Genomic DNA, 27673 nt, shown 5'->3' with positions numbered 1-27673 from the left:
CTTGCCATGCTGGCCTCTCTAGAGGGCAGGGTACGCGCGTCAGCTCGCTTCATCAAGACAAGCTGTACAAGAGAGGCGGACAGTGTGAGCAAGAGGATGTCGCAGCCTTCTGTGGCCTGGTCTCAGGAATGGTGCCCTGTCACCCCCGTCCCACGCCCGTCACTGGGAGTCAGCAGGTCCGGCTCACACCCGCAGGGAGATTCCACGAGGGCATGAACACTACATGTGGGGATCGCCGAGTCCCCGTCAGGCCGCCTGCCTGCCACCAGGACTACTGTGTCTGAAATTCACTGTGGGGTGCTTAGCCCATAGCCGCCACTTAACTAACGTGAGTGCACTCCTTTCTCCTCACTAGAACTGAAGTCCTTGGACACAAGGCCGCTGACCCGCGAGCCCGCGGCACTCCGCTAAGCAGGCGTGGCCCTCACCAGCCCCGGGAGGAAGAAGTGATGAGCGACACTGGCACAATCATTCACAACTCGGTTAACATTGCCTCCGTTTTCAGAAACTTCAACCTATGCACCTTTTATCAGGGATTCATTTATAGAGCAAGGGTGTGGTAGGCAGAGAGATGGTCCCCCAAAGGTTCCCGTACCTGAACCCCTAGACCTTTGAATAAATTACACGGCAAGTGGGAATTTTGCAGTTAACTTAAGGATCTTAAGTTAAAGACTTAAGGAAAGACTGACCTAGATTATGCAGGTGGACCTGAGCCATCACAGGCACCCTTAAACGTTGAGACCCTACCCTGCCTATAGTCAGAGAAAGAGATATAACTGCAAATTGGTTAGAGAGACACAACATTGCTGGTTTTGAAGATGGAGGGAGGGGGCCACAAGCCAAGGAATGTGGATGCCTCCTAGAAGATGGGAAAAACAGGAAAGTAGATTCTACTTGGAGCCTCCAGAAAGAAATGCAACTCTTTTGACATTGTGATCTTAGCCTAGAGAGATTAGTGTTGGACTTCTGATCTTTGGAACTTAATAAATTTCTGTTACTTTAAGCCATAAGTTTGTGGTCATTTGTTACATTTTAGCAAATAAAAAAATAATACAAAGAGAAAATATGTTAAGTTACTGATGAGAGGAATCATAGACAAATACTCTCTAAATGTTTATTGAATATATTTGTAACAGTGGGGAATTATAACTCACTGCACCATTCTTTTAATAGTGTTTCTGTAAATGCTGACTCTGACTGACATGTAGCTTATAAATAAACAGCACGTTTGTATAAGAACCCCAGGAACGAACTTCAGAAGATGCAGACTCTGACCTTCAGTCATCCCAGTTCCAGGAGGTTTGCTGACCTTCAACCATAGAACCAGAATGACACAGAACCCAGATGAGAGTAAGATAAAATGTCATTGTTGTCTTGAGCAGCAAACTTTGTGGTCATTTGTTACAGCAATAAGACCTGTTTAACTTTTTCCTAAAAGACTCAAATATATTGATTTAAGAAGTATGTAATATACTACAATAAATTTAACTTTTTAAAGTCAGCAATTTTAAACGGTGTCAGGGGCATAAATCAATGTCTCCTTTACATATCTATTATTAAGTTCCTGAGAACCTAAAAGTCGCTGAAGGGCTAAAAGGGCCTTAGAAGTAAGCTGCTATTATAATGTTTTCACCTCTTTTATATTTAAAGGTAAAGATATATTTTAATTTACATTTTTTATTCTTTAGGTTCTTATAATTAATGCATGAATTAAATATACTTTGATTTTTTTACTAATATTTTTTAAGCCCACAGCCAAATCCTAATGACTCTTTCTTGACATGCCAGCAGGAATATATAAATTCTAGGTTGAAAACAATTAACGTGTTGAATTTACAGAGGTACAGCACTTAATCAAAGGCAACATACACTATGCCTTGGTCATTACCTACTTTTCCACTGTCTCCTAATTGATACTCATTAGCTCTGAGAAAGGGCCATCCACGTCTGTGTAATTCACCTTTATATCAACACTGTCTGGTAATACGCCTGGCTCCTAGCAGCTTTTGTTAAACAAATGAATGAAAAAATAAATATAAAGCAAGTACAAAAAGTGGGAAAGAGTGTCCCTGAAAACTCAGCTTACTAGGTCACTGGAAACCTAAAAAGGTAAACTACATCTAGAGAGTAACTGATAAAAACCAGAGCTTATTTTAAACATTTTCAACAAAAATCTTAATGTTCTACATGTTCCATGATTTGTTTTTAATTTTTATTTATTTACTTTAGAGAGAGGAAAAGAGAGGGAGAGAGATCTGTTGTTCCACCTATTTGTGCATTCATCCGTTGATTCCTGCAGGTGCCCTGACCGGGACTGAACCTGAAACCTTGGTGTATCCGGAGGACACTACCCAGCTGAGCTACCCAGCCAGGGCTGTTTCATTATATTCTTAATCAGATTCATTTAACATAATTCCAATTGGGGGACAGCTTGGTATCCTTATCAACAACTATTGTCATGTTCATTTGACAGACATAAGGCTCCGTGAGCTAGAACTGGCTTTCTGAAAATGCCCTCTTTTGGAGGCCTTTCCCCCCCTTCAGAAAGATGAAGCACCTGCAGGCCACCTGGGACGGGACACGCCGCCTTCCTCCCCGGCTGCTAGGTGAGGCTCGGTCCTGCCCTAGGAGGTGAGATGAGTCACGTGCTGGGAAGGACGCCCTGGCCGCGGACAGACCATGCGCGAGACAGTGTCCCCTAAGATTAGGAGCTGGCAGGTTCCCATCCTGGCCCTGCGGTCGTGCGGCGCATTGCCCAGGGCTGGTGATGCTGGCGTGCACACACCCACCGCCGGCCGTCGTATAAAAGTGAGGCACAGACAGTTACGTGTGCACAGTGCCTGACGATGATAGTAAGCAACTCGGGGACTGGCTTCCATATCTACTATGCTGCACTTTGTCATTAGTTTAGAATGGACACTTCCTGCGTATTAGGAAATCTGTGTGCTGTAAAAGCAGCCGCCTTACGCTCGCAAAGGCCCCATTCCACCTCCTTACGGAGTCTCCCAATTGCTTTTTTTTTTTTTTTTAATTTTTAAAAATTTACTTATTGACTTTAGAGAGAGGGGAGGGGAGAGCAGCACGGACCTGCCGCACCGCGCCAGCCGCCTCGGTCTCCCGCGGCTCAGGTAGTCTCGCGAGGTTTCGGGCCGGCCCGCCGCGGGGCTGCGCCGGGAGCCGGCCTGCAGCAGGCTGCCCACCGGGGTTGCCCGCGCGCCGCCCGGCTCGGCGCGGACCCGCTGACCGCGCCCCTCAGCCGCGCCCGGAGGCTCCGCCGGGTACCCAGCAGCGGAGGGCGCGCGATCCTCCCTCCGGAACAGCCCTTCCCGAAGGACACGGAGCGTGAGCCACCGGTGTGATTTTAAATTTTCCGAAGGCGTTCTCATTCCAGCGTGGAGTCAATACAACATAAAAAAGTTCACGCTCTTTTCCCTCCTGCTCTAGCTTAGAAACCCCGTGTCCCCTTCACACTCAGACGGGCCCTCACCTGGACCCCGGCTCCGGAGGCTATGCGCCGGGAGCCCCGCGGACCGCCCGGCGGCCGCCCCGCCCCCGGCTCCCCGCGCGGGGCGGACTCGCGCGGATTCCCGACACCCTCCCCCTCGCCCAGGCCTGTGTTCCCCGCGAGCTCCTTCACGCGTGGAAGGCGACAACCTTCCAGGCACGCGTGGTGCCAAACTGTACGCCTTTTGTGTAAAACCGAAGTTGAACAGTATCGCAGCTCATTAAGGAACGTTCGTTCATCTTGACCATGCTTCATATTGAGTAATGACTCTGCTCCACAACTTAGGGAAACAAAACGACACCGGGCGTCCAGGACGCGCTCTCTACCCTTCCCTCGGGCCCAGGCTGGAAATCCGGCCTCAGTTTCCCAGGGGTGGGCGGCCCGCGGCCCCGCTTCCCAAGCGCTCAGGGGAGCTTCAGACCCACCCGGCAGCCAGTCCCGGGGCTCCGACGGCGCGAGCTGGGCCGGCCGCCCCGCGGGCCTCGGCCTGGGCCTGGCCACCCGCCGTCCCGAGCCCACGCGCTGAGCCAGCCCCACCCGAGGGCCCGTCCCCACGGCGCTGACCCGCAGTGGGCCCTCCTCCCAGCGCGGGCGAGCGAGGAGCCGGGGGTGCAGAGGCGCCCCGCCACCACCCCGCGGCGCCTGTCCCGCGGCCACCGCGGCCGCAGTCCGGGAAAGCCCCGCCGGGGAGAAACCCCGCTCCGCCGCGGCCCGTGACCCCAGGGGCCGCTTCACGCGCGCCCCGACCCCGGCGGCTCTCCTGCCAATCAAACACGGTTTTCCTCCGAACCGCCAGCCGGCCAATCACCGCGCGCGGTGAACTCTTTGGCCCTTCGGCTCTTCGGCCCTTCGGCTCGTCGGCCCTTCGGCTCGTCGGCCCTCGGCCCTTCGGTTCGTCGGCTTTCGCGGATGCTGGGCCTTCCCCGGCCTTCCGCCTCGCGCCGAAGCGTAGTTCCCGATGGTTTAAGTTCCCTTTTTTTTTTTTTTCCCCCAGACACTTCCGGGTCCTGCGTCGCCCCGGAAGCCCGCGACTTCCGGAAGCCCGGGCTGCCCAGGTTCTGCTAGGAAAAGCCAAGCCTCCTAGAGAATGTTTCAGAGAAACTTCCGTGGAGCGGGGCGTGTCGCGGACTCCAGGTCAGTGTCCGCCGAGGAGCCGCGGGGCCGCCCGAGCTCGGCCGCGCAGCCGGGAGCGCGTCAGTTTCCCCGCCTCGTCCTTGTCGCCCGTCGCTTCAGCCCCCTGGTCCCTGGCTTCCAGGTGGAGGCAGATCGGATTGTGACTTGGGGAAAGGCAAGGAAGCAGACGTAAAGTCCGAGAGTTAGGGTTAGGGCCGCACCATGAGAAGGAAAAGAGCCCGGCCGCCCGAGCTCGGCGCGTCCCGCCGAGGGAGAGACTCGGGCTCTGCCCCGCGCCCCGCGGCGCTGGGGGCTCCCTGCGGGAAAAGGCTCAGCCTCCGCGGCGGCCACGCCTCTCTCACTAGCGGCGGCTCGTGTGAACTGTTGTATTTGGTACAAAAATATGTATATGTACGAGTGTGCTGGGGTTTCCAACATTTTTGTAAAAGCAGCTTTAACGCTCCCGTGGAAGAAGAGTTCCTGAGCATTTTCCTATACAATTGCTTGCGCTGAGTTTGTTCTATTTAGTACGGATTTCTGATGAGAAATACGAGAATCAGCATTTTCCTTCTGGGGCCCGAAGCTGAAAGCTACTGTTTGTTCATTTCCTTAGGTTCCATTTGCCAAAGCTGCGTCGTGCGAGTGAAAGGGCTCCCCTCGGGCCGAGGCCTGGGGACGTCGGTGTGACGTCAGCTGGCGCCCGCGGGCCTGGGCAGTGGCGCTTTCGCCTCCACGTTGAGAGCCGCTGGCGGGGAGGCCGCGGCTCGGTCGGCGCCTGCGTGCGGGCCGATCGCCTGCCCCCAGCGTGGCCCCTTCAGTTGAACCGGAGCGGAATGAGCGCGGGGCGGCCTCGCGCGTCTCCCCGTGCTGTCAGTGCCTTGTGTCCGGAAGGGTTAGAGGCGGGTGCGCTGGAGACAGAAGTAGGTTTGAAAGAAGAGATGGAGTTCTTTACAAAGTCAAAAAGAGAATCCCTTATGAATTTTTTTTCTTTAAAAAAAAGGGGGGGAAGGGGTGGGGAAATAACAGGACACAGTAGAGAGAATGAGCTCTACCTGACTGGTTTTCTTTGGACCAGCTCTACCTCTTGGCCTTATTCTTATTTTTAGAAATTAGGGGTAGCGCTCCACCCGCGGTTTTAAAACGGTTCCATAGGACTTGAGAAGTTTCTTGGAGCTTTGTAGGAGAGAGACAAAGTAAGCAGACCCTCAGCAGCTATTTTATATATTTTGCTTGAAAAACAGGGTTTCTGTTAAGAAAATTAAATTCTTATCTGAGACTAGATGATCGGTGTTTCCTTCTAGCATTTAAATTCCGTTTCTTAGGATAATTATTCATTTGTTGTCAGTGTGCATTTATGTATTAGTTTTTTAAAATAAAATATATATGTTCACAGATAATTCATTACTAAAAGCCGTAAACATGTCTGTCTTCAGTCTCACTTGTCTAATAGATACAGATTTCAAATTTAATTACTTCTTTATGATCAGAATAGTAATTCTTTATTTTTCTTTCTTCCCCCTACCCTTTTCTTTTAGCCACAACATTTTTACTTATATTCAAAGCTTGTAATCATCTTTGCAAGAGGAAGGCAGGTATTTTCCATTTGACGTGCTTGGTGGCTGAACGTTACAGATGTCAGCAGTCTTGCCCAGAATCACATTGCTAGTAAAGTTCTTAGTCCTAGCTGCACATTTTCCTCGCAGCATCACATGATTTCAAAGTTTCTTTCCCTCTTGTACTCCACCGTGCACAGGTTCCTATAGCACAAGGGAAATGTATGCCATATGCACAATCTTTGTTTCTGCACAAAAGTTCTGCTCTGAATCACTCCTTCCTTTTTCTTTTCCCCCCGCTTTTGATTATCTGGGTCGGGCAACCTAGCAGCAAATTGGATGTTTCCTGTATCTCTTTCCTGTGAAATGTCAGCAGTCTCTAAACATCCCATGCTCCTCTTTAGTTCCTTCAGAATGTGGAAGAAACCTCAGGAGAGAGCCCTGACTGCTCCTCTTGCCCTGGGTCTGTAATGTTGGTGCTGCAAATACCAGAGCTGTGATTTCTATACCTGCAAGTGGAGGGCCGAGAGGAGGGTCTGGGCACCCTCCGTGGGCTGTTGATCACTTCTTCCCACCCTTTCCCACCTACACAACCACATGCCCTTTTCTGTGGTTTGTTTTTTTTTTTCTATTTAATATGTTTTCTTTTTATCAAAGCACCCCCTTCTTACCTGCCTGTCAATAAAGGTGAGATAAAATTTCATCCATGAGTCTTTTCTTTCTTTTTACTGTTAAAACGTAAAAACCAAGAGCTCTAGAGTAATTCCGTTTTGATTGTGCATAACCATTTCCTTCCAGTATTAGATGAGTTGGCCTGGCCTCTGCTTTGGACATAGTATGTGTTCACGGTCTTTAAGTGAGTGTTCATGCCTCATTTTTTCACCCACATATTTCCTTTGTGCAGATTGGAGTCAGTCTCTCCAAACGGTTCTCTGACCGCATGCAGAAGCAGGGAGGGGGAATGTGGATGACGCGCATCCCAGGCAACTTGGGTAAACCGACCACGTTCCTGTTGTTTCTTTCCCCATCCGCAGTCCTGCGAGTGACTGGCAATCTGGTCCCAAAGAGAAAAAACTCTGCTTTGAGCTCCACGTGTCCATACTACTGATTTCCTTTTGTGTGTTCCACAATTTCTCTGGTGTTTACTAGAAATTTACCAATTGCCAGTTTGGCCTTAAACAGGTAAGTTCATCGTCTCAAGGCTTAATTTTGGTCTTCTTAAAGTGGATGTGATAGTATTTCCTGTGTTCTGAGAATTTAGTGCGATAAAATAGGGAAAGAAAACCTACAGCGCCTCCCACAGAAATAACATGTATCATATGGTATGTGCTCCTGTTGCATTGCCAACGCCTCTGTTCCCGTGCCTATGGATAGGTCCACATCCCAGCACCATAAACTGTGCAATGAAATGTGTGTTCCAGAAATTTCATGTCATTTAGAATTCCCTTCTTAAGCAATTAGAGCCTAGAGCCTTGTTCTAAATGTATAGGCTACTTAAAGATCTGGTAGCTTCATGTTTCATGTAGCTCCTTTGCTCATCCCTGGTTTGGCATTTTTGCTATAGTCCATGCCTGTACTCTTAATCTCGTAGTCCTTAGCCTCTTGAAACAGTCCCATCTGCATGTCCTAAAGTGTCCATGGTCACTTTTTATTTGTTGTTAATTTTTTTTAGGCCCATCACCACTTGTCAGTATAGCACATTGGTTCAGAGCATGGCTCTTATTTCTAGCTGTGTGATTTCACACTGGTCAGTTAATCTCTCTGTGCCTCAGTTTCCTTGTTTTAAAACAGAAATAATAAGAGAAGCTCTTTCATCATATTGTAAGGATTAAATCACTTACTATTTAATTTTGCAAAGGGCACTTAGCTGTGGCTGTCACTATAGCCCCCAGTCACTGGTAAGTAAGTGGTGAGTTACCGCAGCTGTAAACTCACCAGCTGGTGGGGTGGTGGTCCCGGATGGTTTTGCTGTTGTTTCCATGAGGATTGTTTCTTTGTCTTGAGCCTTCTGTTCTGACTTCTCCACTTGCTCTCCCTTTTTCCAGACTCACGTTCAACATTACCATTTCTGCAGCTGGAAATGGCTGTTCTTTTATTCTTTTTCTTCCTCTTTCAAGGTTTCCTAAAACAGTTCCTATAAGGATTCTAGATAGGTGAAATTGTTATAGCTGCTTTCTATTTTAACTGCTGAAAAGTGCCGTATGGTACAATGACTTGTCCAGGGTCACACATCCTGTTGGTCAACATGAGCTGGAATATAGAACTGATCAGAACCCCCCATATTCACTCAAACATCTCTTCTCTGTTTTCACAATGTACTTTCTGTCTTCAAGACTCAGAAGTATCAACTTTCCAAGAGAAAAGATTATGAGTCCAGGTCCTTCTCCTAAAAACATCTGTGTAAAGCTGGCTCGAGGTATTGGGAATTCTGCTTTAAGATTCAAAATATAGTTTGTGTTAGTTATAGATACTTGAATAAATATACCATAAATGAAATAGGTAAGGTGCTCAACTGTAATACTAATTGTCTTAAAGATTGTAGTATTTAAGTTGAGTTTCTTCTTCTCTCCAAATAAATGTGTGTGTGTGTGTGTATGTGTATGTGTGTATATCCCCTCTGCTAGGGCAAGTTACTTACTGTTCATCTTTTTGCGAGATTTATATTTTGCAGTTTTTCTTCAAATATATTCTAGAAACGTTGCATACCCACTACCACCCCTGAAAAGAAAAAAATTTATTTGGATTTTGATGATGATTGCATTTAAGAGTAATCTAGAGTTTTAGTGTCCATAACAGAATTTTTAAAATTCTGCATATCTTGTCTTTACCCAAAGGAGTATAGTGGAATATGTATAAACTATTGAAACTTGGTTTATACTTGATGAAAGAGCAACAAAAGAGTAGTGACAAGTCACTTAGCAAGTCTGTGGCCGAAGTGGGATTTGAACTTTCTGTTGTTGAATTCTCTTCCTGTTCACAGTGTCAGAGGTCACAGAGTTCTAATGGCCTCAGCCATAGCTTTTTCTCTCTTGCTCATGTTTGAAATGTGTTCTGGGAATCGGTGTCCTGTTAAATCCCTCTTTGATGCACGTCCCATTTATTAGTATTGATTTCAATACAATGGACAGTAAATCTATCTGACCACACAAAGGAAACACTAGGGTGGAAGTTCAAAGCTTTAAGTCTCCGGTTTAAGAACTTTATTCACATAACCTCATAATGCGAAATGTTAATTTAATTTATTTTTAAAACTTAAAAGGAAAAAATGAATATGTGCTCTCCTCCATTTTTATTACTGGAACCCTTAGGATAGTGTGGCAAAAACATCATACTGAACATGAGTTCATTTTTGTGAATCTGGGAAAGGATAGTGTGGGGGGGGGGGGCAGTGGATGGGTTTGATACCTGAGAGATTACTTGGGAGTCACATGTTTCTGCTGACAGAGTTTACAAGACTGTAAATTTCAGTGTAGAAATTTTGTAGGCAGAATGCATTGACAAATATGCCTAACGGTAATACATCTAGTACTGAGTCTCGGAACAGGTCAATATTACTGTGTATATTGATAGCAGCAACGTAGGAGATGTTACTTGGTATTATAGCTAAAAATCCATGTCATCCCCTTAATCATAATTACATTAATATTGACAGGCCCTTGACAATACCCACATTATTATTGATAGATTTCTGTCAATAACATGTTTTTAAATAAAATATATTCATTCATAATTTGTGCTCGACTCAATAAAAGCTCTGAAATACATCCTGCAACATTTTTCCGTCTTTAGTGAGATAGGATCATTTGTGTTGGGTTTAGAATGCGATACAGATGACAGAGTTTTATGTGGGGGAATGAGAAGCGTAAAAGAAAAGCATGAGTCTTTTTAAGGGATAAGGTTATGTATCGCTGCTCTTAGTAAACGAATTTCAGGGTTTTTTTTCTGTGAAAGAAAATCAGTGTGACATGTCTAGTGATAAAATGTCAGCAGGAGACCTTCTTAATAGTTTTTAGTGCTAGATTATTTTGTCTTAAACATATTTATGTGACAAGTTAATCACGCTAACCGTAGTAGTTGCTGTACTTTTTATCTCGTCTTGATTTCGCCTTAAGCATCATTTTCACATATCCTATCCTTTGCTAAACACTAATATTATATAGTGCCAATTATACTTTTCTCTATTTTTATGTCTCTGCTTGGTCATAAATGTTTTTCCCTGCGTTAGCCTTTTAGAATCTTAAATTAGTGTAGTTTGGAGAGTGGGGAGAGAGGGGGTAATAGGATTGTGCATTAACAGAATGAGATACCATAGCAAAATAGGAAAAAGCATTGCCTGTTTTTTGACATTCTGGAAAAATGAATTTGAATGAAATGTGATGGTGTTTGTTTCCATTCAGAACTTTCCCAACTTTGACTATAAAAATTAGCTTGTATGTTTTTCCTTAACTATTCAAGTTTGAGCCTACTTTTGTGGGATGCAGTAGTAACCTACAAGAACCAATAATCTGAGTACTGTTAACGCTTACTTAAATTCTTGAATGTAAAGTAGACCTAGACGGGCCAGTAGTGGCATGGATGGGCATTAATGTAACAGGGTCAGGAAAGGATTGTTTACCAAAAGAGTTGAAGATTTTTGACTCGAAAACGTGAGGACACCATAATCTTCATTTTGATTTTTATGGTTCTCAACGAAGCAAGTTAAATTACTTTGACTTTTTTGGAAAGTTATTAGCACCTGAGTTAGGGCCCTTGCGTTGTTTCAGGGGCCCTGCAACTGATCTTCCTTTCTTCAGTCTGACTGAATTCTGCCATCAGATGAATCCTCTAAAATGTTTGTCTTATTATGTCTCTTCCCTTCAATGGCTATCCATGCCTCCAAAATCAGCGAACTCTCCTTAAAACAGGGCCTTTTTGTGGTTGGCCCCCTCTTCATCGGGGCCCTCCCGCCAAGCCCTCTGCTCTGGGCACAGCAGATGACTTGTCTCTTGGTGCCACCACAGCGATGGGGTTTGAGTAACCAAAGACATATAGCTCAGGTAGGAGCCTGTCCCCTTGTCTCTCAGATAGACCGGGGTCAGCTTCACACCTTGCATGTTTCTGGGGTTTGCACAACTATTCCCTTGCCTGAAATACCATTTTTCTCTTTCTTCCTGGGGAGTGTTGTGTTTTCACGTTTCGAGATCCATTCTTTGCTCAGACATCAGTGGCTAATCCTGATTGCAGTAGTGTCCTGTTTCTTTAAAAATGTTTGAATAAAAAGAAGTTAACTGAGAGTTGAGTGTTTGGATGAAATCTCTGGTGCCTTGGAGAATGTCTGGCATTTCATAGGCACGCAATAGCTACTGGTTAAATTGAGTAGTCAGAGAATTAGAATTCACTAAAACACAAACTGCTTAAATTATACTGAGAAGAACTTTATGTAATTTAAAGGCATTTATGGCATTTTTCTGTGTCCCACACCTTACGGGCAAATATTTTGCAACTGTGGAGGGAAGAGGTTCCATAGTCAGGTTGATTGAACTTGTAGTTATTTCGATTTCTTCCATTTCTCCTGCTCCTGGGCTCTACCTTCTGTGCAGCCAGTGTTCTAGAATAGCTGCGCCTGCCAGGAAGGGGAGAGGAGAGCAGCGAAACTGAAAAGTGGGCTGGTGATGGACCAGGGCTGGTGCTTGCGGTGGACTGTCTGCACCACACCGTGTGCAGCGAAGCCCCCTGGAGCCAGGTGTACATTCCTGGGGTTTCTTTCCTTCCTGAGAGCAGACACAGCCATGCTGATCGGCATTAAGCGACCAGGAGGACCCATCCCCATTCTCTCAGAGTCCCCCTCCGTCATCTCCTTCCAGACCAGTTGCTATTTAAGAGTGTGATGAGTTCCACTGACCCGCGTCTCTGCCGCTTCCCGCCTGGCCGTGCACATGGACACGTGCTGCTGTCTTCACGCTCACTGACTGACCGCCACTGTTGTGTTTCAGTGGTGTGGTCCGCGCTTCCTGGCTGATTGGAGCGCTCATGGGTTACAATAAAGATTTCAGTCTTTTGAAATGAGATTTGCCAAAACGAACTCAGAGCCTTTTTCTTATGCCCATCCCCAGGCAAAGCAGAAATTATATGATAATACCGCTTTCTGTGTACAGACCACTTTCATAACATTACCTGGTTTAATCTCAACAGTTTGGGGAGGTAGCTGTTGTTTCCAATCTTTTGAAGAATCTGAGGCTAATGACTTTTCTTCAGATCACATGGCAAGTAAATGACAGAGTTGGAACTCGAGTCCAGGTCTGATTGGTTTTAAATCTGCCTTTTTTACTTTGTCACAGTGGCCTAAATAGGCACGTAGAACATAGGACAGGAGTTCCGCTTTCAACAGCTAATGTGTTTGTTCTGTGTTTACAACTAAAAGACATCACAAAAATGACTACAATGTTGGAAAATAAAACCTGAAACAAAAAGTAGAGAGACAGCTTATTCATCTGGAAGGGGGAAGGCTGGAAAGCAGTTTAATAATAGTTGGCTGGTCCAGTGAAGAGGCGGATGGAGCTAGGAGACCAGGCCCAGCTGTTCTTAATCTGCACTGAGGCCAGGCCTGGGGGGAAAAGGGGAAAAAATTGTTTAACAGGAGGGATAAGAAAGAATTTTTTTATAATAAAGACTTAAATATTGGGTTGGTTGGAGAGAGTGAGAAGTCTCCTTTTCTGGCAATTATCTTAAGTATGATTCCACCAGAAAGAAGGGGTTTGAAATAATGACCCCTGAGAAACCACTCCCTCTGATCAGTTTCTAAACAGGAGTAAGGAACCCTAAGAAAAGACAGCTTGCCCCCCTCCAGTTCATATAGGCGCTCTCGCAGTGTTCCGTCGGCACATGGAGGAGCCACCAGACCACTCATTCCACTGCATATTCATTCAACACACACTTATTGAGCAGCTACTATGAGCCTGTCTTTGTGTTAAATTCTGTAAGATAATAAGATATTCACCAGCCACAATCTGAAACTGATTGTAATGCTATTATTTAAAGATACATAAATTGGCACAGTTGGCCTCTAATGCTAGCCACTTATTTTGTCTGATACTCATCTGAAAAAAAACAACACCATCCTTCCCATTCAACATGGGGGTGGGGGTGAAGGGAAGGAACTGGTAGTGTTGGGTTTAATGCTGATATGTAGTACAGTCAGAGCTTTTCAAGAACACTTTGACCATCAGAGAGCTTCCCTTATCTTGCTGACCACAGAATGTGAAATCTGTATTGTAGACACTGTGTTACAATAGACGAGTTACATATACCATACCCCACATATCACAAATGTTGGCAGAATTTTTCATGACAAAAACTGAGCTAGGTATCAAAGTCACTGTGTAGGTGGCAGGAGCTTTTGGAAATAAATGTAATATAAGGCTCTTCCCTTAACTAGTTTATAGTCAACTTAGAAGGTGTGTCCACATGATTGAAATCACAGTACAAGTGGTTGCGGGCTCACTGGGTGTCACAGAAAGTGGCTGTGGCAGTTAAAATGGTAACAGTGGGCACTGGGGATAGTTATGAATTTTGTGGAGACTTTTGAAATAGAGTTGGAATGTGAAGGGAGGTGGTTGAGGGCATTGGGAGCAGTTGGTAGGGAAGGTAAGTGTTAGGTGCGTGAGAAATGACAGAGGCAGGACTGAAGGGTAGTCTACGTTCATGGCTCCACTGGGAATTAGGGTTACATGACCGCAGGGGTGGAGGCAGAATTGTGCCAGGATGGGTCTGAGAAGTTTGTACTTTATCCCAGGTGTAGTATGAGGTAAGAAAGAGGTGATGTGGTGAGTGTGGGGAAATAATTTTGTAGATTTTGGTTTGCTCATGAAGGTTTTCATATAGTGTTTTTGTTTTTTCCTTAGTTACATAAATGATATAAGTTAGAGAAAACTTTTAAACAGCAGAGAAAAGTGAGAAAAATAATTTTATTCATTGATAGTTTTTTGTGTGAACTTTGAAATTATTTTTCTATCAAGATAGTTGTAAAAATCTGTGTATTGGCTTTGAGAACCTGTGGTGCCATCTCCCTCTGTTGTTGCCTAGTTGTCCATTCACTTGCTGCCTCCCTGCAGCCCTTGGTTGGGGGTCCTTCAGTGAGCCAGGACTGAGTCTTCCTGTCTGCACCCCAAGTACCTTGCAGGGAGGGCAAGGATCCATTGACATTCATAGAGTGTATGGAAGCCCTGTATGGTCTCTAATCTCACAAGGACCACTTAATAGAAGGAAGGGAGCACCTGAGTCAGGAACCAGGAATGAACCAGGAGTGAGTGGGTGACTGGCACACAGCATTGAGCTGTATGGGTGATAGATATGCCAAAGGATTTATGAATTGCATTTTTAAATGGACTAGCCCAGCCTGGCCGGGCGTGGCTCAGCAGTTGAGTGTTGACCTAGGATCCAGGCGATCGGGGTTCGATGCCTGGTCAGGGCACATGCCTGGGTTGTGGGCTTGATCAATGACTCTCAGCATTGATGTTTCTATCTCTCTCCCTCTCCTTTTCTCTCTCTGAAATCAATAAAGATATATTTAATAAAATAAAATAAAATAATAAAATAAAATAATAAAATAATAAAATAAAATGGACTAGCCCATAATTCTCAGCATCACCAGGGAACTTGTTAGAAATGCAGATAATTGAGGCACCCTAATCTTAAGTCCTCCTGGTGATTCTGATAAATGCTCAAGTTTGAGAACCACTAGACTAGAACAGGAGCCCACAGGACTGTGATGTTGAAGAGCATGGCAAAGAAAGATTGAAAGCCTGACGATGTGTGGTATTAGTGAACATAACCAATGAAGTGCCATAGTAGCTGATATAGGAAAACTATGAAAAGATTATGTTGTTACAAAGAAAGTTAAATGTGTTATGAATGGACAAGATCCATGTGTCTTGTATAGATCACTGCCTTCCTGATTTGAGCATTTAATTAAGAATTAAAATAGTTTAGTCCAGAGGGACCCCATGCTCAGCATCCCAGCCCAGATTTTTCCTCCCAATCCACATGACTGCCTACTGACCTTTCCCACTCAGCTGTCTCGTAGGAGCCTCTCATCTCCAAAACTATGTGTATCTATTTTCTTTCCCTTTATCTCTGCATGTGTCTCCCATTTCAGGGAACTGGTCTGATCTACTCAGTTACTAATGTTAATGACTCTTCGCTTATTTCTCATGAAATCATATCAATTCTACCACTTCCAAGCTTTCAGATGTACCTATCTCTTCATGCCCACTGATACCTTTCCAGTTTAGACCACCATTCGTTTCTCACCAGATCATTTTAACAAGCATCTTCACTGATCTCTGTGCCTCCAGTCCAGTCTTTCAGCACCAAATCCATTGTGAGTGTGGCCATAACAAGCTGTGTAAATTGAAATTTTGATTAATTCTTTTCTTATAACTATTCAGTGGCTCCCCATGACCATCTTGATAAAATACAGCCTCCTCAACTCTGCTTTTAGGGCCTTGAAGATGAGTCTCGTGCTTTCCTCCCAGCCTTATCTTTTGTCCTTGGACCTCTTATCCTTGTCACTTGCTCTTCCCTCTGCCTGGACTAGTGTCCTTGCCTTCTTTTTCCAGCCTGACACCACTTAACCCTTCAGGGGCTGCGTAGGTTTTGCCTTGCCATGAAGCCTTTTCTGCTCCTAAGCATAATGCCCTGAATTTCCCCTCACACATCACTTATCATACCTTGTAATTGTATGCCATTTTTTAGCACAGTCTTATCCCCCACATCACCCTGCTACATTAGAGTCTCCATGGGTTGAGACTGTCTGTCTGCCATTCTTTCACTAGTTCCCACACATTAACTGCTAAGTAGCAGGTGCACAACAAACACATGTTGAAATAAGTAATAAACAACAGTCTGCATATGGGCATTTGAAATAGTTTTAGTGGATGGGAATTTGTATTTTCTACCTTTCACCCACCCCAGACTTTTTTCTGTCCATTGATCCATTTATCTGGTATTTGTAGAATGCATTCTGTATTCCAGGCACTGTACTAGTTGCTCAGATTCAACAGTGACAAGAGTCAAATAATCTTTGCAACAGGGCCTATCTTCTAGTGGAGGAAACCAACCGTCGAAAAGCAGTGTTTGTACAGTACAAAAAGGTCTAGAGAGAGGAGGCAGCTAACCCAAACTGGGAGAGTCGGGAGGAAGTAATGTCTAACTCAGTACTTAAGAATTTAGGATGAGTTTTTCAGTTCAAGAATTGTGAATATGCTGATCCCGGTGAAGGGAACAGGTAGTAAAATGTCCCCTAGTGAGCAAGAGAAGGGAGCACTTTATACTAGAGGTCAAAGCATTGGGAAGGCAAGAGCTGAGGGCATACAGGGGGAGGCTTGTGTTTGAAGGAGCGCAGTGTGGGCAATGCACTGGAGTCAAGGTAGATACACCCACTGGATGGAATCCAGGGTCTCGAGAGCAGTGTCGTTTAGGAAGGCTCTGGAGATAGAGTAAGGAAGGGATTTGAAAGATGTTTTGGACAAAGAACAGGCCTTGGGGGCTAATTAGATTCGTAGAGGGAGCAAAGGGGTCCTAACCCCTTTTTTCTCTCCTGTAGCACCTGACCAGGATGAGGCAAGGATTTCACAGAGCTTGCAGCCAATCCCCACTGCTGTAGGCCTAGAAGTCTCCACGGAGCTCCAGGAAAGGGGAACAGGTGAGGTCACCCAGAGTGGCAAGAAGCATTCCTGTCGTATGTCAGGGCTGAGAGTAGGACAGGACTGCTCAGTGTGCTGTTTGGACACCATATGAAGGCCCGCCCTCTGTGTCCTGTGTCTTTTGTGTATCACAGTTTTCAGAGTTGTCGGTTACTGAGATGGTACCAGGTCCCCTCTGTCTGACTGTGCTTCCTAATCATTCTCTCTCCTAGAGCCCTTTGGAGAAGTCATGGCTTCCAGAGAAGAGAAGGCAAAGAGCACACACAGGGTGCTCAGAATAAGTCAGTTGGATGCCCTTGAACTGAACAAGGCCCTGGAGCAGCTGGTTTGGTCCCAGGTCACCCAGTGCTTCCACGGGTTTCAGCCCGGGCTGCTAGCCCGCTTTGAACCTGAGCTGAAAGCCCTCCTGTGGCTTTTCTTGTGGCGCTTCACCGTATACTCCAAAAACGCCACTGTGGGCCAGTCGGTTTTAAATATCCAGTACAAGAATGATTTCTCCACAACCCTGAGATACCAGCCCCCGAGCAAGAACCAGAAGCTCTGGTACGCGGTGTGCACGATCGGCGGGAAGTGGCTGGAAGAGCGCTGCTACGATCTGTTCCGAAACCATCACTTGGCCTCCTTCGGGAAAGCCAAGCAGTGTGTGAACTTTGTGGTGGGACTTGTGCAGTTGGGGGGGCTGATTAACTTCCTGATTTTCCTCCGGAAGGGCAAGTTTGCAACTCTGACGGAACGTCTGCTAGGCCTGCGCTCCGTGTTCTGCAGGCCCCAGCAGGCACGCGAGGTGGGCTTCGAGTACATGAACAGGGAGCTTCTCTGGCACGGCTTTGCTGAGTTCCTCATTTTCCTCCTACCGCTCGTCAACGTCCACAAGTTGAAGGCCAAGTTATCTTCGTGGTGCATCCCCCTTACCGGTGCTCCTAACGGGGACAGCACCTTGGCCAGCAGCGGCAAGCTGTGCTCCCTGTGCGGGGAGTGGCCCACCATGCCCCACACCATAGGCTGTGAGCACGTCTTCTGCTACTACTGTGCCAAGAGCAGTTTCCTGTTCGACATGTTCTTCACCTGCCCTAAGTGTGGCACAGAGGTGCACAGTGTGCAGCCGCTGAAATCAGGAATCGAGGTGTCCGAAGTGAACGCTCTTTAGAAACTGGAGTTGTTTTCTCCACAGAGAACCGTATTATGTTGAAATCCTTAATATTATCACCCCGAGTGTGCCACTTAGGTGTCTTTTATGAGAACATGTGCTTCTTAGCCACTGTTCTGTTCCTTGCTGGGCATGACTAAAATCTAATCACTGGAATCCACAGGTTTCTAAATATATTCTGTGAATGGTAATGTATTATTTTCTTTAATGATGGCATTCAGTGTCTAATGTCAGAAGTAATGGACAGTTTTTGTCAGATAACTATTAGCAGTGCTCTCTCACTCTGCTACTTCCTAGAACAAGGTTAGACTCTAAAAATAAAAGGTTTTGGAGACTCTGGGAGGAGTGCATTTTATTTTCAGAGATGGTGTTATTGCATCATAATCTGACAGTGATCAGATCCTGTTGTTTTAAATCTTCTGATCTGATGGCCCAGTCGTAATTCTAAGCTTTTCTCTGAAGCCAGTTTTAAGAAGTTCAGTTGGCCCCCTTCGCTGACCCAACTGGAATAAGAACTTCTTGCCTGATGGCTCAGCAAAGCCAGGAGCTCACTGTCATTGGTCTGCCTGGAATTGTGTTAACACTCCTGGACCAGGATGGAAAAATTTCCCGATTACTCCAGTGTGGGTGACATCCCCTCCCATAAACCACATGACCATGAAGGGGGCGTGTCAGATCATAGGAAACGAGGTGCTGGTAAAAGAATGGTGGGTGATGGGCAGGTAGACATCATAGGTCCCTCCTGGAGTCACTATTTCCCTTCTTAGTACCCAAAGTTTAGTGCAATCTTAATATTTTATCAGTGACCTAGTTTGATAAGGACATTAATAAGTAACTGGATGGTGGTCTTAGATTGCAGATTTGAAAGGATGAAATAAAGTCAACAAGATTTTGTTACACCAACAATTTTGTTGCACTGTTATTTTGGTAGTAGAGCGCATCCTGAGGTGGTGCCCATATTGTCATAATTCTAACATGAAAACACTATACTTGACATGTATGCTAAGAGTTGTTGATATTATGTGGGGTGATTGATTTTTTCCACACAGATCCTAATGGTACTTAGTACAATATATACTTTTTAATTTTTAATTTTTATTTGAACTCTGCCACTCTACTAGGCGATTACCCCCATGAGGTCAGGGACTGACTTTTGCTTGTCACTGGAGAGCCAGAGCCTACCTGGGTACCTGTGAGCCAACACAGACACCGTCAGCCGATGCCTAACCCTGACATCACAGATCAGGCTCTGTGGGAGCAGGTGTAAAGGGGCTTGAAGTGCAAGGCAGCCATTAGGGATCCTCGCCCGTGGAAGGAAAAGGCGAGGCAGCAGGAAGAGGTAGGAGGGAAAGAACAGCCTTGGCCAGCCCCGAGGAGAGCCCTCCCTGATGGTCCCAGGTGGCTTGTCCTGGATTGGGCCCAAGTCGCCAGGCCTTTTCACCTGCCCCTCTCAGGCCCTGGAGAGGGGTGTGACCTCAAGCTGGGTGGCTCTGCTGCTGAGGCCACCCCTATAGGTGCTGACAGCCATAGCATTTGCTGACTCCTCCCTGCAGCTGGGCCACTAGTGCATCCCTGGAGGAGGAGGCAGGAGGCTGTCCTCACGTGTATCACATCTCATCCTGTCCATCATTTTTCTTTACAGCTTCCTTTTTTTGTTTTTCTTTCTTGTAAGGATACTTGGCAAACAGCACACTAGTGTTAAGTAGTGTTCAACTTGGCATCGATGAGTTATGACTAGTACATCCGTGTGCTACCTCCGAGAATTTCACCTCGCCCCAGAGACCCAGGCCTGCGGGCCAAGCTGCTGTGACAGTCCCAGAGCCCTCAGCCCCTCCTCCCTGTGCACTGCCAGGACACTTGCTTCTGTCCTCACTCCCCAGCGGCCTTGGGGCTCACAGTTCAGGATGACTGGGTCGTATTTAGCTCCATGATCTGTTTCCATGTTAGCCTCAAGAGCCTCAGCATCAGCTATGAGCGTTCCCCTTGGGAAAATAAGAACTTTTACACTAACTTTTCTCTTCCCTGCAGCTTGTTCTCAAATCAGGTTTGCTACTTGTGTTTTTAGTGTATCCAAGTGGCTTCAGTGATCATATCTAAAATACTGCTAACACGGGCCAGCTCCCCCACCTTTAATACTTGGTGACTGTGGGTTTCGGACAAGTTTATTTAACTTCTCTAAGATACATTTTGATCAGCCTATGAAATGGGCATTTCGTAGTTCTACCTGTTAGGATCATAGTGGGAATTAAGTAACTTTCAACATTTCAAAAATTAGTGTTCATTCTTCCAAAAAATGTTATTGAGCCCCTATAGGCATCTTCTGTCCTCAGATGCATTCATAAATAAAACAAAACCCCCACTCTCATGGAGTTTACATTCTTGAACATAAGCCCACGTGTAAGATCATTTTCAGGCGGCAGTACTCTGAAGACGTACTGAAGAAAATAGAACAGAGGGGCTGGGGATCCGTGCCCTTGGGAGGTCTGAGGAGCCACAATTTGAAAAGAGATCTGAATGCAACAAGGAAAAAGCCAAGCAGGGAAGGGTGGACACCTGCCAGGTTCCCACCCTCCGAGATGAGTCCACTGCCTGTTGGAGGAACAGCAGGAAATCAGAGTGAACAAAAGGGGGTGGGAGAAGGTAGGAAATAAGGGAGTGAGGTGAGAGCCCACGGCTAGGACGCGCAGACCAGGCTGAGATGATACCTGGATTTATACTAAGTATGAGGAGCAACTGGAAGATTTAAACAGGAGTGACCTAACTTTTTTATTTTTAAAGAATACTATGGCTAATGTGTGAAGAGAGATGAGTAAGGGCAAGAAAACCAGGTCAAAGGCTACAGCAAATAGTCTGTTTGAGCCAAGATTGCCGTTGCTGTCAGGATTGCGGTACATGAACAGTGTCACCCTCTGACATGGTCAGAAGCCTGGAAGTCAACAAAACCTTGAGAAACCAAAATAGATTTGCAAAGATTCCACACCAAAGCGCTACTCATGAGATCATTCCTCAAGTTCCCACTTAGATGACGCTTCACTTAGAATCCTAATGAACTTTCACCAACAGGTTAACAATAACAGATAAGGGAGGAAACTAGTGAAAACAGGTATGTTTACAATAACAAGAAATATTAGAAAACTTGATAGCAACTAAAAAGAGAGAACTTTAAAAAACCTATAATCTGGGAACATTTAGGGACACACAGACTCTGAGGACTAACTGAATAGTAATTGTGACTTAAAAATGACCTTGGATGACCTTATATTCGGTATCATTTGGGTGAGAAAGCGGGGACATCAGTTGTGCTGTATTTGAGGAAGCCTTCAAAATGTGTTGGCAAAACTTGGTCCATTTGGGACATTTGCTTTTAAGAAAAAGCTGTTTTTCCTAACAGCACTCGATGAGTGATGTGTTGCTGTATGAAGAAAAGGGTGTTTTTTTGCAGCAACAGAACAATTCCAAACATACTTTTATCCAAACCGATGACCACCTTGTCTGTAGAACTGATGCTCAAGCTCATGTGTAGGGTACGTTTATATCCACCACGAGTAAGTTGGCAAGTGTTTTGCTTGTATGCCTTTTTTTCCTTCAAAGAATACATAAATCATGAAACAAGACAACATAGCTCAGGTTTCCAGGTCATCTGTTATTTTTTTTTCCAAATTTTCAAGAAAAAGCTTATTATTTCAAAATGTCATTTAAAAAAAAAAAGTAAGCCCCATTTTGTACAGTGGCCTTCCTGGGATCCTGCCTTGAGTTGTATTCTGGCAATTAAAACAAGTCAAACAAGGCCGAACCAAGTCCCTCCCGAGGCAGGAAACTCAAAGTACAATACCCAATAGGTAGATCACACTCATTAACAGGGTACCTTTTTCATCAACAGATTCAATTCATTCCTTTGCTGAAATCCCAGAACCAATAAGACATAAATCTATTAGTTAAGCTGATCTTAAAATTAGATGGGTGTGGACATGTCTATATCTATTGACCTTAAGAATTTACATCAAGGAAATGATAAGAATTTGGATATAGATGTGCTGAAATGATTTTCAGTATGGTACCATTCATCATAAAGAAACGGTAATAATAATAGCAACAAAGATGTGACATAACAAAAGTGCTCAACCATAGGGGAATAAAGAAAATAGTATTGCTATTTAATTGATTCAAATATGTAATACTATGGAAAAGAATGTTTATAGGCCCGGCCGGGCGTGGCTCAGTGGTTGAGCGTTGACCTAGGATCCAGGCGATCGGGGTTCGATTCCCGGTCAGGGCACATGCCCAGGTTGCGGGCTGCAGCCGATCAATGAATCTCATCATTGATGTTTCTATCTTTCTCTCTCCCCCTCCTTTCCTCTCTCTGAAATCAATAAAGATATATTTTTTTAAAAAATGTTTATAAAAATATATATGAATGATTTTAATAACATGAGAAAGTACAATATAACATTAAAATGAAAGCAGTAGGATATTAAATGCTATATGATCTCAGTTGTGAGATAAACGGGCACATATATATCTTATAATAAATGTCTGGATAATTCAACTTGGATTGGATTTTTTCTTTATATTTTTCTATACTTCCCAAATTTTCTACAATAAGCATGCCATGCTTTTTAATTATATCAAAACAAGTAACTTATTTCTTTAAAATCTGATGGCCAATTTTGTTTCAGCTAAATTCAAAGAGAAAATATCTGCATGGCTGGGAAACAGTTTTTTAAATATGTGAATTTAGAACATAGGAGACCCTCTAAACCGTGGAGTTCCAATTTGTGCCTTACAATAAATAGAGCCTGCCTTTATGGCCACCCACAGCTGTTGGAAGAGTCTGAATTATTTTATACATTTTAAGTTACCTATTAAGCCTGACTCCATATAGTATATACTTTTTTAACCACTTAGAAGTACTCAGGCAACGGAAAGGTAAAACGTCCCCACCCCCTCTTCCAAGAGTATTTGTAAGGTATTTATAAATAAATGTACAGTATTTGTAAATGGGTTTAGTTACTTTAAAACATCTAGAACTAGTACACCAGAGCAAAACAATCGACGTGAATACTTTATATTATCAATTCTCCTAAGCCTGTAAGATGACAGTATTTCCTCAACGAAGAACCAAGACACCGAGCCTGACCCGGGATTTTGTATGCCTTCCAGATGTGGACACAAAAATGCTGACATTTCTGAGGTATTTTTATGGTTCGGTTGCCAATAAGACATAATGCAAACTTGAACTTCAGCTGAGACTTTATCTAAATAGTCATAAATCTGAATTAGTGGAGCCAGAGGCTTTACTGTTCTGAAAGGTGTCCACGATGGGTCCCTGCTAAACACATCTTGCTGAACATTCAGAAATGTTTAGCATCCTCTCCTGGAAGCCTCTCTTCTTTTGAATCCATATCAATCTATAAGATGCCTTTTCGGTCAACAAAAATCATAAAATACTACAGTATGGCTAATTGCTTTAAAAAGGCTTAGCTCCAGGCCAAATGCAAAAGGCAGATAGATTCTTTGAGAACATTGCATGTGTTATTTTATTTATTTTTTTAATTTATTTATGTTTTTATTGGTTTCACAGAGAGGAAGGGAGAGGGAGAGAGACAGACAGAAACATCAGTAATGAGAGAATCATTGATCGGCTGCCTCCTGCACGCCCCCTACTGGGGATCGAGCCCACAACCCAAGCATGGGCCCTGACAGGGAATCGAACTCTGACCTCCTGGTTCATCGGTCAAATCTCAACCACTGAGCCATGCCCACTGAGTGCATGTGTTATTTTTTAATGCCCCTTCTCAAACCTACTAGAATGTGCTTCAGTTTCAACCAGATGACTATCTTTCTCAAATGGCAAAAGGACAGAGGCTCTCTCTCTCTTTTTTATATTTATTTATTTATTTATTTGATTTATTTATGTGTCCCTACAGCCAAAAACAGTGACTGCCACAAATCAGATGCTCAGTAAATGTTCGAAGAAAACAAAAGGGTGTGGGGCTTGATCAGGAAGGCCTCTCAAATAAGAGAGCAGAGCGGCGGATGGGATTGTGGGAACAGCCCCCTCGCATTTCTGGAACAGTGTAGTGTGGCCAGCAGCCCAGCCGTGGTGCATCTTAGGAGTGCCGTTTTAAATTTAAAATGTTCTGTGGTGCTCTTGCTTTGAGGGAAAACACAGTTGGAATTCAGGAGCACAATAAGAGAATTAATAACTTTTCTTTGAAAATACGTGCAATTTTGGAGCTGTCAATTTCAGCTATGTCTCTTTAAATACTTTTTCTTCTAGAATCCAACTGGGTAGATGAGATTTTTTTTTTAATTCCATTATAGAAGTAATAGCCCTGTTTTGGTGTTTTGTAAGCAGATAATATTCTGCTAGTGACTGTCTTTGCAGTAATGCGTGGCTCTGAATTTTGAATTCTATTATTTTACATCTACAGCAGCTTAAAGTGTATTTTTTATAAACAGCGAACTTCACCTCATAAAAATTCATTACATAAGGGTATAAACAAGTGCTTTTCTTTCTAGTCATTGGCGGTAAGTGATTCATCAGTTTTCCACAGAAAACCAATTTCATTGCAGATGTTCTATAATTTCCAATCTCCCTGAATTGTGGAACCATAGTACACAGTCCCAATGCAAGGAAAGGAAGGATTTTTTTTTTTCCTTTTTAAGGTCTGTGCTTAGTCCCCTTAATAGGATTGAATATCATTTGCTGTCTCATCAGTTTTATTTTTAAAAATTAAATAATCAGTCTCTTCTTCTTTCCTGCATATGTTGCTTCCACACATGGATGGAGAGCTGGCAGAAAACTCAAAACCCCGGCTACTCGATGTCTGAAAACAGTCACACCCCTTTCCCCCAAGTCAAACTAGAAATATTAAGAGAAACCAAATTTTTCCCAAGTCGAAATCCTTTCTTTTTACTGTTTGCTTTCACTCTTTTCATACCCACGTGATGGAGGGGTGTAGGGAGCTGTGGAAAACAGAAGATGCCCACTCTTCTGGGAGTGATCCCTGGGCAAATTACCCCCACCAAGGCTTGAGCTGAGTCTCGCCCAGTGTTTCAAAGGTGACTGATGGAAAACAGGCGTTCCCCTATAAGACCCGGCGCTCAGGGGGAAGCAGTGCCCGCAGAAGCAGCGACAGTCTAAGGCCACCCGAGGTCAATGAAAATTTCTCAAGAAATGCAGACAGGGAAATGGCTAAACCTTTCCTAAAAGCCTTAGGAAGTTCAAATCCAGTCTTTTTCAAAACACCTCACTCTTTGGATCAAGAGATTGAATCAAAAGCACGATAACTGAATTTACTAGGAAAGTTATGAGGCATCACAAGGGTGAAGCGACAGACTTTCAAGATAACACCGCGAACCTGAAGCTGGTCCTATTCACCCCTCGGCCGGCCACGCTCTGGGTACCCACAGATTTCCTCTAACGAGTTCCACGAGGAGGGCCCTGGGCGAGTCTCAGCAGGACCACTCTTACACAGAGGCCCGGGGTGTTTCGAGAAGTATTAATATCTGCCCCGCTGCTGCGGTGCCTGGGATGCCATCCTCAGTGGAGAGTGGTGTGTCCCCGAGGGCGCAGCATTATCTCTGCTCTGCCACAGGGCATGGAATGCGAGGTCACCTCTAGTGGGTTTCCCGCTGGCACCAGCAGAGGCTGGAAGCGGCCAAGGAAAGGGGAGAGTTTGGCCCCAGAGAAACACCCATGAGCTATGGAACCGCCAATTCAAACCTACTCCATCCCCCCATCGTCTGCACTCCCCGATTTCTGCACATTGCCTCGGGCTCACTTTCCTTCCAGTACACTTTAAACCGGCTTCTCCTGTGTGCCAACTGTCCCTTAAAGTCACAGCAATGAGCAAACACAGCCTCCGGTCCACGTCCATTCATGTCAGGCAGGCGATCACCCAACGCTCTCTTCAGTAGGTGGGTCCCTAGGAGCCCGAAGGCCAGTGAGGGAGGCATTGCCAGTACATGGACAGAGGCCTGGAGAGCACCGAGAAGCTGAACAAGCCCTGCCTGGCATGGCGACATTTGGTAGGAAATCTTCAGGTGACACGAAAGGACGATACAGTGAGAAGGAAAACAAATACCCTTCAGATTTCGCACATGAGCCCTCAGGGCCCAAGTTCAGACGAACAGTCTCCGTGGGTGGTCATTAAGGACAGCAGAGTGTCAGACGCTGCTAGGCCAGCCCTGAGCAAGAGAAACCATGAAACAGGGTATGTTTTCTGCCCACAAGGCGCTCACGGTTTTCCTGAAAACTAGTGATCCCTGCGGAAAGCAGGGTCCAGGCAGGACAAGGTTTTGAACACAGGGCGGAGACAGGGCAGATCCAGGGCCTCGCTCAGAGAAGCAGCGTGGTGGGTGGCCGGTGTCTGCAGTGGAGGGGGAGCCGCGCTTTGCTGGGCCAGAGGGGGGCCGGGGGGGCCTGGGAGAAACGGGGGAGCAACACCAGGGGCAAGTAGGCTGACACAAACCCCAGATCCTTGGCTCTACTCAGTGGCTGGGACTCTTCTGGAATATTTTATTCAATGAGAAAAATGTTATGTAAACCGCACTTCACAAAAGAGTCAACTGAGTAATCTGCTGATGGTCACATTGCAAGTGTAAGAACTGAGATCTTTCTGGCTCAAAATTCACCTTTTTTACAATACCTAACAACCTCCATTTTTATTTATTTTTTCACATTTTCTCCAAAGGTCCAGTGTTCATCCAGCTTGCCCGTATCCTCTGCATTACATTGATGTCACTAAAAATCAGGACTATGTAAGGAAAAAATGTTACTCAGATGGAATTACCAGGTAAAGTAGTAGCCATAATAGAGCAGGCACTTGTTGGGATGTCCTATTTGAGTAATTACATGTATAGTAATTGAAAAATAGGGGAGGTACAATGTATTCTGCTGATACTTGGATGCTTGAGAGGAAAAGTCTACGTCAAGAATTTCTTTTGACCCAAGAAATGGAGATGATTCAGGAAGGGGAGGGGTTATAACTGTTTTCTCAGAACTCAACATTATGCCTGGTCCATGGTTACTCGGTAATTATTGGTTGAGTTAATAGAAGATTGAATGTCAAGGGAAATATAAAACATCAGAGATGCTCATTTTAACCTACATAATGTCAAACTTATTTTCTGCTGGTGCTGTTTTTCATAATCCTACCAAGTATTGTTGGGAGTACAGAAAAATGGGCATCTTCTGATATGACCGTAGAAGTATAAATTGTTTTGGAGAATGGATTTTTTATATGCATCAGAAGCTTTAGAATATTACTTCTTTTTTATAAGAAAGAATAATTCTGTAATTTAATACTACTGATATGTGAAGAGATTTATTTACCAGGATGTTTTTCCATTTTTACTATGGTAAAAACTGGCAACAACCAAAAATCTTCAACAGGAAATAGGTTAAATGAACCATGCTGTAAAAGAATATTTTAAAACATGATAAGATTCATTGTACTAGAGTAAAAATTGAAAATGTTATAAGCAGAATGTACGGTGTTATGTTTTCCTGAAAACAAAATATTTATGTGTGTATACAGTAGTCCCGCCTTACCCATGGTTTTGGTTTCAGTTACCCTAGTCAGCAGTGGTCTGAAAATATTAAATGGAAAATTACAGAAATAAAAGAATTGATAGGTTTTAGGTTGCATGCCATTCTGAGTAGCAT

At 44.7% G+C, this 27673-nt stretch overlaps 1 protein-coding gene across 3 annotated transcripts; it reads left to right on the top strand.

Moving 5' to 3' along the window:
* The first annotated feature begins 4485 nt into the window (after positions 1-4485).
* On the top strand, positions 4486-18906 carry PEX2 (peroxisomal biogenesis factor 2). 3 transcript variants are annotated; one of them, XM_016216091.2, is made up of 3 exons: positions 4486-4639; positions 16754-16852; positions 17066-18906. In XM_016216091.2, the coding sequence occupies exon 3, from the start codon at positions 17083-17085 to the stop codon at positions 17998-18000; it is 918 nt and encodes a 305-aa protein (XP_016071577.2). In that variant the 5' UTR covers positions 4486-4639; positions 16754-16852; positions 17066-17082; the 3' UTR covers positions 18001-18906. The 3 variants fall into 3 exon arrangements, with proteins under 3 accessions (XP_016071577.2, XP_016071575.2, XP_016071576.2); XM_016216090.2 differs by lacking the exon at positions 4486-4639 and adding an exon at positions 4819-7353; XM_016216089.2 differs by lacking the exon at positions 16754-16852 and having other exon boundaries at positions 4556-4639.
* Positions 18907-27673: the final 8767 nt, after the last annotated feature.

This window comes from Miniopterus natalensis, chromosome 16, assembly GCF_054644295.1.
Source record: "Miniopterus natalensis isolate mMinNat1 chromosome 16, mMinNat1.hap1, whole genome shotgun sequence".
Lineage (NCBI taxonomy): Eukaryota > Metazoa > Chordata > Mammalia > Chiroptera > Miniopteridae > Miniopterus > Miniopterus natalensis.
The sequence above is the reverse complement of the archived record's forward strand: the minus strand, read 5'-3'. Positions and strand labels throughout refer to the sequence as shown.